This window comes from Emys orbicularis, chromosome 18 (genome assembly GCF_028017835.1).
Source record: "Emys orbicularis isolate rEmyOrb1 chromosome 18, rEmyOrb1.hap1, whole genome shotgun sequence".
NCBI lineage: Eukaryota > Metazoa > Chordata > Testudines > Emydidae > Emys > Emys orbicularis.
In genome coordinates this window covers 20,190,864-20,208,968 of record NC_088700.1, presented here as the reverse complement: position 1 = coordinate 20,208,968, position 18,105 = coordinate 20,190,864, and the positions used below count along the sequence as shown (strand labels likewise).

Sequence of the window (18,105 nt, the reverse complement as noted above, 5' to 3'; positions counted from 1 at the left end):
CATTCAGGTATTACAGCTAGTAGTGCCATAAACGCACTATAAACAAACAAAAATGAAGCTTTTCGTCGTGGCCCTATAAAAAGGAGTTTGTGATGTTTACCATAGGTGAAATCTGAAAATATTAGGAAGGCATCAGTCATGACAATAGTTAAAGTTGAGTTCCATTTTGCTCTTGGAGAAGGGAATCAACCTTTTTGTCATGTATGAAAAATACAGCATATCCTCTGCAAACATTCAGCAATTACTCAAAAAAAAAAAACAAAAAACAACAAAAAAAAAAAGTGCAGAATGAATTTTCTGAGCATTTACAAGTAAATCTGCTAATTTAGGAGTCAAAATTCATTAAAACCCCTGGGCTGCCGGTGGCGTGCAGACACAGGGGAACTCCTGGGCTGTCGGCGGCGCGCGGACCCAGGGGAACCCCTGGGCTGCCTGCCGGCAGCTCAGACTCCCTCTCCCTCCCAGCGCAGCAGCCGCTCCATCCCATGCCATTCTTCTCATGGCCGGCGGGGGCGCCGGCGTCTGGGCAGAACTCCGCAGCTCTGCGTACGGCACGTGGCACAAGCCCGGTGATGGCGACGGGCACGACTCAGCAGGGCTTCTGGAGGAAAGGGGCGGCTGGCTGCCTCCTGGCTCAGCCTCCACGGTCAGTCCCAGCGGGGGGCACGGAGAAGAAAAGAGCCTCAGGCGGCAGTCTGGTGGAGCGGAGGAAGAAAGAGGACCCCGACGCCCCTGCGTTGGGCAAGGTAAGCGCTTCCCCACACAGCTCGGCCTCAGGCGCCTCTGCTCCTGCCCCCTTGGTCCTTGGCTGGTCCCTGCTCCTGCTCCCCTTGTGCGTGGGTGGCTGGAGAGGGGCAGCCTGCAGAGCTGAGCTGCCCCAGTGCCCCCCTCTCCCTGCTCCAGCCTCTGTCATGCCCGGTATCTGAGTTCAGGGCTGCCCAGAGGAGGGGACAAGTAGGACAATTTTCCCCAGGCCCCGCAGGGGCCCCCATGAGTATGTCAGAGGCTCCTGGGAGAGGGGGTAAGCGGCATGGTAAGGGGCCGGGCACACCCCCAACCCCATCCCCCACACAGCCCTGACCCCCAGCTCCGAGCCCAGTCCCTCTGAGCCGGAAACCCCCCGGCCCCATCCTCCCCACAGCCCTGACCCCCAGCTCCGAGCCCAGCCCCTCTGAGCCGGACACCCCCCTGACCCCATCTCCCCACATCCCTGAGCCCAGCCCCTGTGAGCCGGGCACTCCCGAACCTAGAGCCCAGCTCCCCACCCAGCCCTGGGCAACAGCAGCACCACCCCCAGGCAGCGACAGCCCATTGGTACCAACCATCACCATCACCCAGCGACAGCCCATTATGTAATTGCAAATGTATACATACCATTACAGCTTTTAATGTTTTTAAATAATGTATTTAGTGTATTTTCAAATTATTACAAATTAATTTTTTAATGTATTTCACTAGTTATTTTTTACATTTCCAAATACATGTTACTAGAGTATTGCAACTTTTTTTTATGGAAGGGGCCCCCGAAATTGCTTTGCCCCAGGCCCCCTGAATCCTCTGGGTGGCCCTGTCTGAGTTTTAAGCCCTGCTGCTGTGTTATGCCTGCAACAGGCAGGCCTAAGCCTGTGAGTGACCCCCCCTAGCAGCTGCCAGAAGAAGTGCTTGGGGGAATCACGCAGAAGGAGCATGATATTTGTTTGAGTTCTCTCCTCATGGAGGCTGCGCTCCACTTGGCGCAGGACAGCAGTCTCAGCAGGACTCTAGGCCCAGCACCTTGCCTCGGTTTGTAGACTTGTAGTGCACCCCTGTCACCGGGCTCAGTCTGGCACCGCTACCCCTCACCAGTGCCCAAGAAGCAGTCAAAAAAGTTGGATGGACTGGTTAAGTTAGTTGTCATGCTGTTGCTTGGCCAGTGTAGAGACCACTGAATGCATAATATTCCTCTATGATGTTCTGTCCTGAGCAAAATTGGCATGTTATGAGGTAGTGCCTGTGAGGTACCGGTGTCTGTTTATGTCATCCAGCCATCATGTCTTAGGCCTGGTCTACACTAACCCCCCAAGTCGAAGTAAGGTACGCATCTTCAGCTACGTGAATAACGTAGCTGAAGTCGACATACCTTACTTCGAACTTACCGCGGTTCAGACGCGGTCCACACGGGGCAGGCAGGCTCCCTCGTCGACTCCGCGGTACTCCTCTCGTTGAGATGGAGTACCGCAGTCGACGGCGAGCGCTTCCTGGTTCGATTTATCGCGTCCAGACCAGACGCGATAAATCGAACCCGGAAGTTCGATCCCCAGCCGCCGAACTAGCGGCTAAGTATAGACCAGCCCTTAGGTCTTCTTGGGGGGGGGGGGTTATCCTGCTTTCATTGGATCAAAGTCAAAGATTATTCTCACAGGGAAGTTAGTAGGCATTTAGAGCAGATGAGCATACCACCACAGAGAGCACTTGGCAACCATTTGAGAGTGTGTAACCTATTTAGTTAGAAAATGGAACTTTTCATTCAAATTGAGTTTGTACCATTTGATGTTTTTAATCATTTGGAGGTGCATGACTGGTTGGACAGAATGGGTTCCGCAGCACTCCCAGTCAGATTTTGATATGAAGGAAGGAAGTATACGTGACTAAAAAGGGTGTATTTCTGATTACAATCAACATTGCTTAATTTTAAGGGAAAGTCACCTTGATCTCTCAATCAATATTTACGTCAAACAGTTGATGAAATTCAAATAGTGAATTATAGTAAGTGACGTATTCTCTATCCTTTACTTTTAATAGTGAACAAGAAAAAGAACTGATAGGAATAAAATTTCATTTTTTTTCATTTTCAGTTGATGCAGCCTATGGCAGATGAAAAAAAAAGGTCTGGGGCACAATTTCCTAAGCGGAAGGCTGATAAGCAAAAAGAAGAAAGAAAGCAAGAAGGTTCGTTTCTGAAATATCTCCATCCACTGGCCAGAGATGAAGGTAGTTCAATGCCAAAGGATCAAGCACAGATGGAGGTGGGGATGGGAGTTTTACAACTTGAAGAAGAGTTTGAAGAAAATAATCTGAATATTGAAGACAAATCAAATGAGACACGCGAGGATCAAAACTTGGAAGACCGTGAAAGCGAAAATGTCACTTGTTTGAATTTGAGCTTTAGTGATCCTGCTACTTGGGCCAAATGCGATGATCAAGTCTGACAAATTCTGGTGGAACATGAACTGGAACAAGTTCAGCAGTTCGATTTTCCCAAAGGTAGTAAGCAAAGAAAATTCTCGACAATTCATTACAAACGTAGACTTGTTAATGGAGAAGAAATGCACCGTCAGTGGCTGCAGTATTCCACATCAAGTGATTCTGTCTTTTGCTTCTGCTGCAAGTTGTTTGGCAGTAGTACTATTGGCATATCATCTCTTTCTGAAAAAGGCTCAAGGGATTGGAAAAACATATCTGCAATTCTTTCAAGGCACGAGAAAAGCAGTGAACATTTGACGAATGTTCAAACATGGAAGGAACTTGAACTGCGATTGAAATACAAGAGAACAATCGATGAAGAACATTTGCGCTTGATTAAGCAAGAAGAAAAGTATTGGCAGCAAATACTAAAACATCTGATTGCTTTGGTCAGAGTTCTTGGTGTGCAAAACCTGGCCTTTCGGGGAACACATGAAAAACTGCACACTTCTGGTAATGGGAACTTCCTCAAATTTGTCGAATATCTAGCTTTGTTTGACCCGCTTATGGATGAGCATCTTCGCGGGATTAAAGGACCAGGAGATGCACGTACATTACCTAGGGAAAGACATACAGAATGAGCTTATTCAGCTTCTATCCAATGCCATCAAACAAAAAATCCTAGCATCTGCTCGTGCTGCAAAATACTTTTCAATCATTCTAGATTGTACACCAGATGCAGGCCACGTTGAACAAACGACCATGATCATTCGGTTTGTGGATAGGCCTACTTCAGAGACCGAGAATGAGACTGAATCAGTATGCATAAAGGAACACTTCTTGGGATTTGTGTCGCTTACGGAGACAACTGGAGCTGGTATGACAGAAACTATTCTTCACCAGTTAGAAGAGATGTCACTGCCTATAGAAAACTTGCGTGGTCAAGATTATGACAATGGGAGCAATATGAAAGGGAAAGAAAATAGTGTCCAGCGAAGAATTTTGGCTATTAATCCATGAGCCTTTTTTGTTCCTTGCAGTGCACATTCATTGAATTTGGTTGTTAATGATGCTGCAAAGTGTTGCTTGGAGGCAACCGCCTTCTTTGATTTAGTTCAACGTGTGTATGTGTATTTCTCAGCTTCTACACATCGCTGGGAAGTTCTAACACGCCACGCATCTAATCTCACAGTTAAACCATTGAGTGAAACAAGATGGGAAAGTCGAATCGATGCCTTGAAACCTCTTCGCTATCAGCTTGGTGACATCTATGATGCTCTGGTAGACATCTATGAAGACACTACTCTAACAGGATCATCTGGCAATACATCACGAGTTGATGCAAAGGCTCTTACAAAAGCCATTTCTAGTTTCAAGTTTCTTGTTTCTCTTGTTTTGTGGTATGACATATTGTTTGAGATCAACATGACTAGCAAACAACTTCAGGCAAAAGAATTCGACATATGTGATGCCATTAATCAACTTGGAGAAACCAAGAAGTTTCTTGTGGGCCGCAGAAGTGACGCAGCCTTTGAGAAAACATTGGTAGATGCAGGTGAACTTGCGGAGGAGTTGGATGTACCGGCACTTTTTGAACCAGATCCAATCCGTATTAGAAAGAAGAGGAAACAGTTCACATATGAAGCAGATGACGAACCTATTTATAATCCAAAAGAAAAATTCAAAGTGAACTTTTACTCTGCAGTCATTGATACAGCAGTACATTCGGTTGAAGAAAGATTCACATTGATGCAGGAAATTAGTTCAGTATTTGGCTTCATATATGATGTTTACAGTTTGCAAAATAAAACACCAAAGCAAATTATGGAACATTGCTTGAATCTGGAGAAAGCTTTGCAACATGGTGAATCCAAAGATATTGATGCCTTTGACTTGTGCAGTGAATTGCAAGCTATTGCAAGACGAGTCCAAAGGAGTTCATCACCGCAAGTTGTATTGAACTTCATATGGGAAAATAAGCTGACAGATAGTGTCCCTAACACAGTTATTGCTCTTCGCATCCTCTTGACTCTCCCAGTTTCTGTGGCCAGTGGTGAGCGAAGCTTCTCGAAGCTCAGGTTGATAAAAACATACATGCAAACATCAATGTTGCAACAAAGACTTGTTGGGCTATCTATCTTGTCAATAGAACATGACATTGCTCACAGCATTGACTTGGAGGAACTTGTTTCTAAATTTGCTAAACTTAAAGCGCGGAAACATAAATTCTAAATTATAACATGTTACTCTGTGACCTTGTATGGTGTATAATGGATGTGATTTATTGGGGGGGGGGAGCGCGAGGTGGAAGTTTCGCCTAGGGCGCAAAATATCCTTGCACCAGCCCTGGCGGGGGGCCTGCGGAAGAGGCAGAGCAGAAGCTGGAGTAGAACACAGCTGTGAAGGGCAGCAGGAAATTTGGTGCCCCAAATTTCCTGGTGCCCTATGCAGCTGCGTACTTTGCCTGTGGGTAAGGACGGCCCAGTTACTAGGCAGAGACGGGCTCCACCTAATGAAGAGAAGGAAGAGCATCTTCACAAGCAGGCTGGCTAACCTAGTGAGGAGGGCTTTAAACTAAGTTCACCAGAGGAAGGAGACCAAAGCCCTGAGGTAAGTGGGGAAGTGGGATACCAGGAGGAAGCATGAGCAGGAGAGCGCAAGAGGGGAGGACTCCTGCTTCATACTGAGAAAGCAGGACGATTAGCGAGTTATCTTAAGTGCCTATACACAAATGCAAGATGCCTGGGAAACAAGCAGGGAGAACTGGAAGTCCTGGCACAGTCACGGAACTATGATATGACTGGAATAACAGAGACTTGGTGGGATATCTCACATGACTGGAGTACTGTCATGGATGGATATAAACTGTTCAGGAAGGACAGGCAGGACAGAAAAGGTGGGGGAGTTGCATTGTATGTAGAAGAGCAATATGACTGCACAGAACTCCAGTATGAAACTGCAGAAAAACCTGAGAGTCTCTGGATTAAGTTTAGAAGTGTGAGCAACAACGGGGATGTCGTGGTGGGAGTCTGCTATAGACCACCAGACCAGGGGGATGAGGCTTTCTTCAGGCAACTAACAGAAGTTACTAGATCGCAGGCCCTGGTTCTCATGGGGGACTTCAATCACCCCAATGTCTGCTGGGAGAGCAATACAACGGTGCACAGACAATCCAGGAAGTTTTTGGAAAGTGTAGGGGACAATTTCCTGGTGCAAGTGCTGGAGGAACCAACTAGGGGCAGAGCTCTTCTTGACTTGCTGCTTACAAACCAGGAAGAATTAGTAGGGGAAGCAAAAGTGGATGGGAACCTGGGAGGCAGTGACCATGAGATGGTCGAGTTCAGGATCCTGACAAAAAGAAGAAAGGAGAGCAGCAGAATACGGACCTTGGACTTCAGAAAAGCAGACTTTGACTCCCTCAGGGAACTGATGGGCAGGATCCCCTGGGAGAATAACATGAGGGGAAAATGAGTCCAGGAGAGCTGGCTGTATTTTAAAGAATCCTTATTGAGGTTGCAGGAACAAACCATACTATTCTTTCTACACATCAGGAAATATGGCAGGCGACCAGCTTGGCTTAACAGTGAAATCCTTGGCTGATCTTAAATAAAAAAAGAAGCTTAAAAGAAGCTTGGACAAATGACCAGGGAGGAGTATAAAAATATTGCTCAGGCATGCAGAAGTGAAATCAGGAAGGCCAAATCACACTTGGAGTTGCAGTTAGCAAGGGATGTTAAGAGTAACAAGAAGGGTTTCTTCAGGTATGTTAGCAACATGAAGAAAGTCAAGGAACGTGTGGGCCCCTTACTGAATGAGGGAGGCAACCTAGTGACAGAGGATGTGGAAAAAGCTAATGTACTCAATGCTTTTTTTGCCTCTGTCTTCACGAACAAGGTCAGCTCCCAGACTGCTGGACTGGGCAGCACAGCATGGGGAGGAGGTGACCAGCCCTCTGTGGAGAAAGAAGTGGTTCAGGACTATTTAGAAAAGCTGGATGAGCACAAGTCCATGGGGCCGGATGCGATGCATCCGAGGGTGCTAAAGGAGTTGGCGGATGTGATTGCAGAGCCATTGGCCATTACCTTTGAAAACTCATGGCGATGGGGGGAGGTCCCGGATGACTGGAAAAAGGTTAATGTAGTGCCCATCTTTAAAAAAGGGAAGGAGGAGGATCTGGGGAACTACAGGCTAGTCAGCCTCACCTCAATCCCTGGAAAAATCATGGAGCAGGTCCTCAAAGAATCAATTTTGAAGCACTTTAAGGAGAGGAAAGCAATCAGGAACAGTCAGCATGGATTCACCAAGGGTAAGTCATACCTGACTAACCTAATTGCCTTCTACGGTGAGATAACTGGCTCTGTGGATGAGGGGAAAGCAGTGGATGTGTTATTCCTTGACTTTAGCAAAGCTTTTGATATGGTCTCCCACAGAATTCTTGCCAGCAAGTTAAAGAAGTATGGGGTGGATGAATGGACTATAAGGTGGATAGAAAGCTGGCTAGATCGTCGGGCTCAACGGGTAGTGATCAATGGCTCCATGTCTAGTTGGCAGCCGGCATCAAGCGGAGTGCCCTTGATTATGGGGCCAGTTTTGTTCAATATCTTCATTAATGATCTGGAGGATGGCGTGGACTGCACCCTCAGCAAGTTTGCCAATGACACTAAACTGGGAGGACTGGTAGATACGCTGGAGGGTAGGGATAGGATACAGAGGGACCTAGACAAATTAGAGGATTGGGCCAAAAGAAATCTGATGAGGTTCAACAAGGACAAGTGCAGAGTCCTGCACTTAGGATGGAAGAATCCCATGCACTGCTACAGACTAGGGACCGAGTGGCTAGGCAGCAGTTCTGCAGAAAAGGACCTAGGGGTCACAGTGGCCGAGAAGCTGGATATGAGTGGACAGTGTGCCCTTGTTGCCAAGAAGGCTAACGGCATTTTGGGCTGTATAAGTAGGGGCATTGCCAGCAGATCGAGGGACGTGATCATTCCCGTCTATTCAGCTTTGGTGAGGCCTCATCTGGAGTACTGTGTCCAGTTTTGGGTTCCACACTACAAGAAGGATGTGGAAAAATTGGAAAGAGTCCAGTGGAGGGCAACAAAAATGATGAGGGGTCTGGAGCACATGACTTATGAGGAGAGGCTGAGGGAACTGGGATTATTTAGTCTGTAGAAGAGAAGAATGACGGGGGATTTGATAGCTGCTTTCAACTACCTGAAAGGGGGTTCCAAAGAGGATGGATCTAGGCTGTTATCATTGCTAGCAGATAACAGAAAAAGGAATAATGGTCTCAAGTTGCAATGGGGGAGGTTTAGGTTGGATATTAGGAAAAACTTTTTCACTAGGAGGGTGGTGAAGCACTGGAATGGGTTACCTAGGGAGGTGGTGGAATCTCCATCCTTAGAAGTTTTTAGGGTCAGGCTTGACAAAGCCCTGGCTGGGATGATTTAGTTGGTGATTGGTCCTGCTTTGAGCAGGGGGTTGGACTAGGTGACCTCCTGAGGTCCCTTCCAACCCTGATATTCTATGATTCTGTGATTTGCCCCAGAACAGACAAAAGCCAGGTGATTAGAGCTCTCACCTGTAATGTTGCAGACCCAGGTTCAAGTTCTACAAATCAAGGTTGTGTAGTGAACACAGCTGTTGTCTTTAGGACCCCTGCCCCATTTCTTGCAGAAATTGGAAGATGTGTACCTATGGCAGGTACTGGGCTGGTCAGGTTGGAAGGTGTGTAGTGAATTAGTCAGAGGACTGCAAGAAGAGGAAGCTTGGTCTCATGGTTAAGACATGTTGCTCCTTTTGGCCCAAGGAGCTAACCAATGTTCAGGCCTTATGGATTGTTTCTGTTAGGAGGAAAAGTTGATAGGTATTTCTTAGGTGCAGTCCAGTTTATTTACAAAGACTGTTCACTAAGTCCTGTCTCCCTGAATACAGGAGAAACAAACAGGAGGCAGTTTCCTTGTTTACAATTCCAAGCAGCACTCTGCCCAAAAAGCTCTTCCGTCTTCCTCCCAGGGCCATGCTACCAGAGCTTCTCTGGCTGTCTCCCAGCTTTTCTGTTCTACATTTGTGAAGTATTTAGCACACTGGGTGCGAACGTAAATAAATATCATCAAATGTTTTTTTACCCAGTGTGCAAAGCTGAAAGGCAAAAGAGGTGAACTAGAATGCCTAGCTATGTAAGAGGACTTTAACCTATAAAAACAGCTATTTCTGAAGCATGATAGGAAATTTAAAAAATGAGATATTGTGATATCTGGATGGAAAGATTAGAGAGTAGAGCTTCACCTTAAAGTATTCTACAGAATTTAGAGAATTTAATGAGTTAACATTCTGAGTGGACAGGACTATAATGTAGAATCTGTATGTCTATACAGCCCAACTCAGAAAAATAAAAATGCTAGTAAAGTTTTACTACTATACTCAGGATAGTACAATAAGTTCAAAGTACACCTCTACCTCGATATAACGCTATCCTCGGGAGCCAAAAAATCTTACCGCGTTATAGGTGAAACCGCATTATATCGAACTTGCTTTGATCCACCAGAGTGCGCAGCCCCGCCCCCCCGGGAGCACTGCTTTACCGCGTTATATCCAAATTCGTGTTATATCAGGTCATGTTATATCGGGGTAGAGGTGTATAAAGGGAAATCAAAAAGAAAAATCACCAAATCTAGTAAGACATTGGGTTCTGTAATACCCATTGTGTAAAACAGCAGTAATATGGGACTTGACAGAATCACATAATCAACTCATGAAATGTCACACTGGGATATAAAAAAAAAGGAGCAATTTCTTGACCATATCATGATTTCTTAGAATATCTAGCCTTAGGTAACACAGTTAAGTAGCCTCTCATCTTAAGTAATATACCGGAGTTGGTTGAAGTAATAACTATTGTTTAGCCTTTTACTAACAGTCAGCAGTATATAATTCCAGTTAAAGTCTTCATAGGACAGCTCATACCAAAACCAGCAGTGTGACATTAGTCTTTAGAAAGTGGGATATAAAAATAAAAGAAGGAAACTAATTTAAAAGGATACGAAAGTCAAATGTGAAGAAACTAAAATCTTTACTCAACATGGGGGCTACTTAAGGATGTTTTACCATAGAAGTCAGCAAGAAAAAAGAAAGAAAAATCCCCATCCTGATATCCTGGAGGAGAAATTACAGGAAAAAACCTGCTCTGCTCCTGCAGCCTGGCTGACTGCACGAAAGGGTGCATGGGGCTGCACGTATGTCACCCTATGTGTAATGTTTGGCAAGTTTGAAAAAGGTGCATAAACTCTGGCAGGTGAAATGTAAGATGGAAATTAAGAAGGCAAAGGGGGAAATGCAAAAAGTAAATAACCAAAGGAATTTTTAAAAAAACACCAAAAAAGTCTGTAACAATAACGGAAGCCGGAAGCCTTAAATAGAGTTGTTGGGTGCACTGAACTAGCAGGGAAAGAAGGGAGCTGTTAAGAAAGGATATTACAGAGTAGTCACTTAAGCTTGGATCCACAAAGGGACTAAATCGTTATGATGCTCATCATTGCAATACCTAACTTTTAGGCACCAAGAAAATCACTGGACCAACACGGTGATCCACAAAACTTGAGTTAAGCACATAGGCTCCCTATACAGTGAATGGAGAGAGTGATCTACAAAAGTCAACGCTCTAGGCAGGGATCACCTAAGCGAACCAAGGAGACATGTCAACCAGAGGTGATAAGCACATAAGCTCACCAGTAGGAGATACCAGCCAGAGAGATGTGTGCTAATGGAAGATGCCAACCAGAAGAGTGTGTACCAAGCCCTGCCCCTCTCACGGGGATAAGTGTCTGAGCTAGCCGATGGGAGATTCTGACCACAGGGGGAAGAGGGGTTCTAAGTGGTTCCCTTATCACTTTTAGCCCAGTGGCTAGAGAACTCACCCAGGACGTGGGAGACTCGGGTTCAATTCCATACACACCCCACCTTGTGGGGAGAAAGCATTTGAACAGGAATCTCCCACGCTCCCAGGAGAATGCTCTGCTTGGTGACCAGATGTCCCGATTTTATAGGGACAGTCCCGATATTCAGGGCTTTTTCTTATCTGGGTACCTATTACCTCCCACACTCTGTCCCGATTTTTCCTACTGTCTGGTCACCCTAATGCTCTGAACACTGACCAATGGGAGGGCTCCCTCCATCTCTCCTGTGAAGCTGTTCCACTGTGTTTAAATACTTAGTCACTGGGCTAGAAGGAGAGAGCACATGAGAAAGAGAATGATTCCGTAGGCCAGTGCTTAGGGCACACCTGTGGGAGATCCAGGATCAAGTCCCCCTGATCCACTGATTAATTATTTATGCACAGAGGAACAGCTGCGACAGGGGTTATTGAGGGAGCCTGACACCAGAAAAATCCCATAGCTCAGGGGATCTCAGTGGTGCCTAGAACTGGGATTTAGGCATCTGGGACTTAGGCGCCCAAGGACCTTTGTGGATCTGGGCTTTAGCTCCTCGGCCACACTCTGCACCACAGACCAGGATGGCGAGATCCCAGCTCTGGTCTTATTATTTTTCAAGTAATAAAGAGGAGGTCCTGCCAGACACTGAGGTGGTAGAAGAGGACGTACTGAAACACAAGCCAGAACCAACTGGCACTTCATCCAACAGTTCTGAAGGAACTTAAGTGTGGAGTGGCTGGGCTGCTAACAAAGATATGCAATCTCATTAAAAGAAGCTGTTATACTGGGAGGGAAGTAAATTTTGCACCGTTTTTTAATACAGATGCTAGGAGTGCGCCTAGGAATTACATGCTAGAGAGACGTACTTTTGTACTAGGTAAATTAGTCAAAACGCAGTAAAGTAAATTTAGTAAAACAGTTATTAATTCACAATAACCATGATATGGTGAGGAAAAAAACCCACTGAGTTTTCATAAAGGAAAGTGGTGTCTCTTCACTCTGAGAACTATTTGACCGCATCAGCAAAACTGTGAATAAATGAAAACCAGCTCACAATTTGTACTTGCAAAGCAGTTTGACAAAGACCTTCACAAGAAGCTAATAAAGAAAGTAAAGTAGTCACAAGACAAGAGGTAAAGTTCAGACATAGATCAGAAACTGGCTAAGAGACAGAAAACAGAGTAAGAATAAATGGTCAGTTTTCAATATGCAGAGAAGATAACAGTGTCCCACTATTTAGGACTGGTGTTTAATGCGTCTAAGGCTAGGTCTACACTGTGGGGGGTGGGGATTGATCTAAGATACGCAACTTCAGCTACGAGAATAGCATAGCTGAAGTCGACGTATCTAAGGCCTGGTCTACACTACGAGTTTAGGTCAACTTTAGCAGCGTTAAACCGAATTAAGCCTGGACACATCCACACGACGAAGCCCTTTTTTTTGACTTAAAGGGCCCTTTAAACCAGTTTCTTTACTCCACCTCCGACGAGGGGATTAGTGCTAAAATCGGCCTTTGCGGGTCGGATTTGGGGTAGCGTGGACGGAATTCGACGTTATTGGCCTCCGGGAGCTATCCCACAGTGCTTCATTGTGACTGCTCTGGACAGCGCTCTCAACTCAGATGCACTGACCAGGTAGACAGGAAAAGTCCCGTGAACTTTTGAATTTCATTTCCTGTTTGCCCAGCGTGGAGAGCACAGGTGACCATGCAGAGCTCATCAGCACAGGTAACCATGATGGAGTCCCAGGATCGCAAAAGAGCTCCAGCATGGACCGAACGGGAGGTATGGGATCTGCTCGCCATATGGGGAGACGAATCAGTGCTAGCTGAACTCCATAGCAGTAAACGAAATGGCAAAATATTAGAAAAAGTCTCAAAGGCCATGAAGGACAGAGGCCATAACAGGGACGCACAGCAGTGCCGTGTGAAAATTAAGGAGCTAAGGCAAGCCTACCACAAAGCCAGAGAGGCAAATGGAAGGTCTGGGGCAGAGCCGCAAACATGCCGCTTCTACGCGGAGCTGCATGCCATTCTAGGGGGTGCAGCCACCACTACCCCAATCGTGTGCTTTGACTCCATCAATGGAGAATCACGCAACAGGGAAGCGGGTTCAGGGTATGCAGAAGATGATGATGATGAAGACAATGAAGATAGCTCACAGCAAGGAAGCGGAGAAACCAGTTTCCCCAACAGCCAGGATATGTATCACCCTGGACCTGGAACCAGTAACCCCCGAACTCACACAAGGCGTGCTCCCAGACCCTGAGGGCACACAAGGGACCTCTGGTGAGTGTACCTTTGTAAATATTACACATGGTTTAAAAGCAAGCGTGTTTATTGATTAATGATTAATTTGCCCTGGCAATCGCGGCCAGTACAGCTACTGGAAAAGTCTGTTAACGTGTATGGGGATGGAGCGGAAATCCTCCAGGGACATCTCCAGAAAGCTCTCCTTCATGTACTCCCAAAGCCTTTGCAAAAGGTTTCTGGGGAGGGCTGCCTTATCCCGTCCGCCATGGTAGGACACTTTACCACGCCAGGCCAGTAGCACGTAGTCTGGAATCATTGCATAACAAAGCATGGCAGCGTATGGTCCCGGTGTTTGCTGGCATGCAGACAACATCCATTCCTTATCACTCTTTGTTATCCTCAGGAAAGTGATATCATTCACGGTCACCTGGTTGAAATGGGGTGATTTTATTAAGGGGACATTCAGAGGTGCCCGTTCCTGCTTGGCTGAACAGAAATGTTCCCCGCTGTTAGCCACGCGGTGGGGGGGAGGGGTGAAGTGATCATCCCAGAGAATTGGGTGTGGGGGGGTAGTTGGGTTTGTGCTGCATGTTAACCCGGAAACCACAGCCCCTCCTTTTACATAGCAAACCCATTTTAAATGGCCAACCCAATGGGTGCTTGGTATGGGAAATGAGGGCGCTACTGTTTGAAACCATTCCCACATGTTAAGAAGGTTAAAAAAGCCAAAAGACTGTGGCTTACCATGGCTGCCTGCAAGCCGGATTCTGTTGCCTGGCACTGCGTGAGTGATCTCTCACACCAAACCGGCAGGCCCTCAATATAAGAGGAAAAATGCGATCTTGTAACGAAAGCACATGTGCTGTGTAATGTGAACAGCAAAATTTAACGTGAAAGAGTGTACCCATTGTTCTCTAAAATGTGTCTTTTTTAACCACCTCTCCCTTCTCCTCCACCAGCTGCAAATGTTTCTCCTTCGCAGAGGCTAGTGAAGATTAGAAGGAGAAAACAGCGGACTCGGGATGATATGTTCTCAGAGCTCCAGATGTCCTCCCACGCTGACAGAGCACAGCAGAATGCGTGGAGGCAGTCAATGTCAGAGTGCAAAAAAGCACAATATGAACAAGAGGAGAGGTGGCGGGCTGAAGAGAGCAAGTGGCGGGCTGAAGAGGATAGGTGGCGTCAGCTTGCTGACTGAAGGCAAGAGTCGATGCTCCGGCTGCTGGAGCATCAAACTGAAATGCTCCAGCGTATGGTTGAGCTGCAGGAAAGGCAGCAGGAGCAGAGACCGCCGCTACAGCCCCTGTGTAACCAACAGCCCTCCTCCCCAAGTTCCATAGCCTCCTCACCCAGACACCCTAGAACATGGTGGGGGGGCCTCCGGCCACCCAGCCACTCCACCCCAGATGATTGCCCAAGCATCAGAAGGCTGGCCTTCAATAAGAGTTAAAGTTTTAAAGTTTTAAACTGCAGTGTGTCCTTGTCCTTCCCTCCTTCCCCACCCCACCCGGCGCTTCCCTCCTCCCCCACCCCTCCTGGGCTACCTTGGCAGTTATCCCCCTAGTTGTGTGATGAATTAATAAAGAATGCATGTTTAATATTAATAAAGAATAGAGTTGTTGGGTGCACTGAACTAGCAGGGAAAGAAGGGAGCTGTTAAGAAAGGATATTACAGAGTAGTCACTTAAGCTTGGATCCACAAAGGGACTAAATCGTTATGATGCTCAGCATTGCAATACCTAACTTTTAGGCACCAAGAAAATCAATGGACCAACACGGCGATCCACAAAGCTTGAGTTAAGCACATAGGCTCCCTATACAGTGAATGGAGAGAGTGATCTACAAAAGTCAACGCTCTAGGCAGGGATCACCTAAGCGAACCAAGGAGACATGTCAACTAGAGGTGATAAGCCCCACCTCTCTCAGGGAGATAGGCACATAAGCTCACCAGTAGGAGATACCAGCCAGAGAGATGTGTGCTAATGGAAGATGCCAACCAGAAGAGTGTGTACCAAGCCCTGCCCCCCTCACGGGGATAAGTGTCTGAGCTAGCCGATGGGAGATTCTGACCACAGGGGGAAGAGGGGTTCTAAGTGGTTCCCTTATCACTTTTAGCCCAGTGGCTAGAGAACTCACCCAGGACGTGGGAGACTCGGGTTCGATTCCATACACACCCCACCGTGTGGGGAGAAAGCATTTGAACAGGAATCTCCCACCCTCCCAGGGGAATGCTCTCAACACTGACCAATGGGAGGGCTCCCTCCATCTCTCCTGTGAAGCTGTTCCACTGTGTTTAAATACTTAGTCACTGGGCTAGAAGGAGAGAGCACATGAGAAAGAGAATTATTCCGTAGGCCAGTTCTTAGGGCACACCTGTGGGAGACCGAGGATGAAGTCCCCCTGCTCCACTGACTAATTATTTAACACAGAGGAACAGCTTCAATGGGGGTTATTGAGGGAGCCTGACACCAGAAAATCCCATAGCTCAGGGGATCTCAGTGGTGCCTAGAACTGGGATTTAGGCATCTGGGACTTAGGTGCCCAAAGACCTTTGTGGATCTGGGCTTTAGCTCCTCAGCAGCACTCTGCACCACAGAGCAGGATGGCGAGATATCAGCTCTGGACTTACCTATTTTTCAAGGAATAAAGAGGAGGTCCTGCCAGACACGGAGGTGGTAGAAAAGGATGTGCTGAAATAATGTGATGAAATACAAGCCAGAACCAACTGGCACTTCATCCAACAGTTCTGAAGGAACTTAAGTGTGGAGTGGCTGGCCTGCTAACAAAGATATGCAATCTCATTAAAAGAAGCTGTTATACTGGGAGGAAAGTAAATTTTGTACCGTTCTTTAATAAAGATGCTAGGAGTGCTCCTAGGAATTACATGCTAAAGAGCCTTCCTTTTGTACTAGATAGATTAGCCAAAACACAGTAAAGTCAATTTAGTAAAACACAGTTATAAATTCACATGGTATGATGAGGGAAAAAAGCCACTGAGCTTTTGTAAAGGAAAGTGGTGTCTCTTCACTTCTAGAACTATTTGACAGCATCAGCAAAACGGTGGATAAATGAAAACTAGCTGACAATTTGTACTTGCAAAGCATTTTGACAAAGACCTTCACAAGAAGCTAATAAAGAAAGTAAAAGTAGTCACAAGACAAGAGGTAAAGTTCAGACATAGACCAGAAACTGGCTAAGAGACAGAAAGCAGAGTAGGAATAAATGGTCAGTTTTCAATACGTAGAGAAGATAACAGTGTCCCACTATTTAGGACTTATGTTTAATGGATTTAATAGTGCTGGTATGGAGTTCTTGGTCAATCTTTTTTTGACAGAAAATACCTTTTCCACAAAATTGTAATTTTCCACGGGATCTCTATTTGGGACAAAAAGAAATTTTGAGGTATCAAAATTTCTGGTGGGATGGAAATTCCGATTTTTGACCAGCTCTAGCATTACTAATGATATGGAGAAGGAGAGAACAATCTAGAGCTAAAAATCTGAGATATAATTCAAAAGGACCTTCAAAGGCAGAGGAACTTCAAAAGGACCTACCAAAGGCAGACAAATGGGAAACATGATGCCAGTTAGATTCAATATAGGCAAGTACAGGATAACAAACACTGGAAGGAATAATTTGAACTAATGTAACAACAACACCAAATTTTAAACTAAGAAAAGAGACCTGGGATCACTCTGGGCAAGCTCAGTGAAAATCTCTGTCCTATAACGAAAGAGGCTAGAAAACAATTACTATATTTTAATGCCATTATAAAAAGCACTGCCCCTATCTTGATTACTGTGTTCTAATCTGGTCACTCGGGATGTGAATTTCAAAGGGACTTAAGGGAGTTAGGCACCCAATTCCTATTTAATTTCATGGGGGAGTTGGGTGCATAACGTCCTTAGGTTTATTTGAAAAACCCAGGTGCTCTCTCTAATAAGATAACAGGAGGGGTCAGAGATGGGCAGCCACACTGATTAGAGGCACTGCAGAGAGATTTTTTAAAAATTAGAAGTTATTAGTTTAGAAAAGAGAGACAGAGGTAACACATACAAAGTATACAAAATAACAAATGGTACAGAGAAAATACTGCAAATTAGATGCTGCTGTTTACTCTCTCATAATGAGAGAATGGGGACATTGAAAAGCAAACACATTTAAAACTGAACAAAAAGGAACAGTTTTATACGCTACATAATGAACCCGTGAAACTCACCACCAGAAGATATTGAGGACAAAAGTTTAGTGGGATTCAATCAAGATTAGACACTTACATGGATAATGAGGAGAGCAAGTTACCACGGACAGGATAAAAATATGAAAGGGATAGAAACCCTCATGGCTCAGGGCAAACACACTAAGTGTCCTGGGTTTCTTCCCAAACTTCCCCCTGTAGGCAGATTGAATAATTATCCACTACAAAGTTTCTTGAACCTTCCTCTGAAGCATCTGGCAGTGGCCAGTACCAGAGGCAGAACACTACAGTAGATTGACTGCTGAATCCTCACTGGTCTGCTCCAGCGTGGCAGTTCCTACACAACACTTCTGTGGTTTGTCCAGAGTCTATTTGCCCAACCAGCAGGAACACCAAGGCTGGCCTTGGACTGGTGTCTCGTCACCCACAGCAGTACAATCCCATGCTCTTTGCAATGTTTCTTTACATTAGTTCTCCCTGTCCTCCCTCCCCTGGGAATAGACTAAAGCAACACAGCCTCCTGAGAATGCCGCAGGCTGTTTACTCTCACCATGGGATCATGT

The 18,105-nt window shown here is 45.9% G+C and overlaps 1 protein-coding gene across 1 annotated transcript in view; it reads left to right on the top strand.

Moving 5' to 3' along the window:
- Positions 1-499: 499 nt before the first annotated feature.
- Positions 500-18,105, top strand: part of LOC135891435 (ficolin-2-like) — a 31,432-nt gene continuing 13,826 nt past the window's right edge. The window contains exon 1 of the mRNA XM_065418991.1: positions 500-746. Coding sequence (XP_065275063.1) covers positions 500-746 — 247 coding nt within the window. The remainder of the gene's footprint in view (positions 747-18,105) is intronic.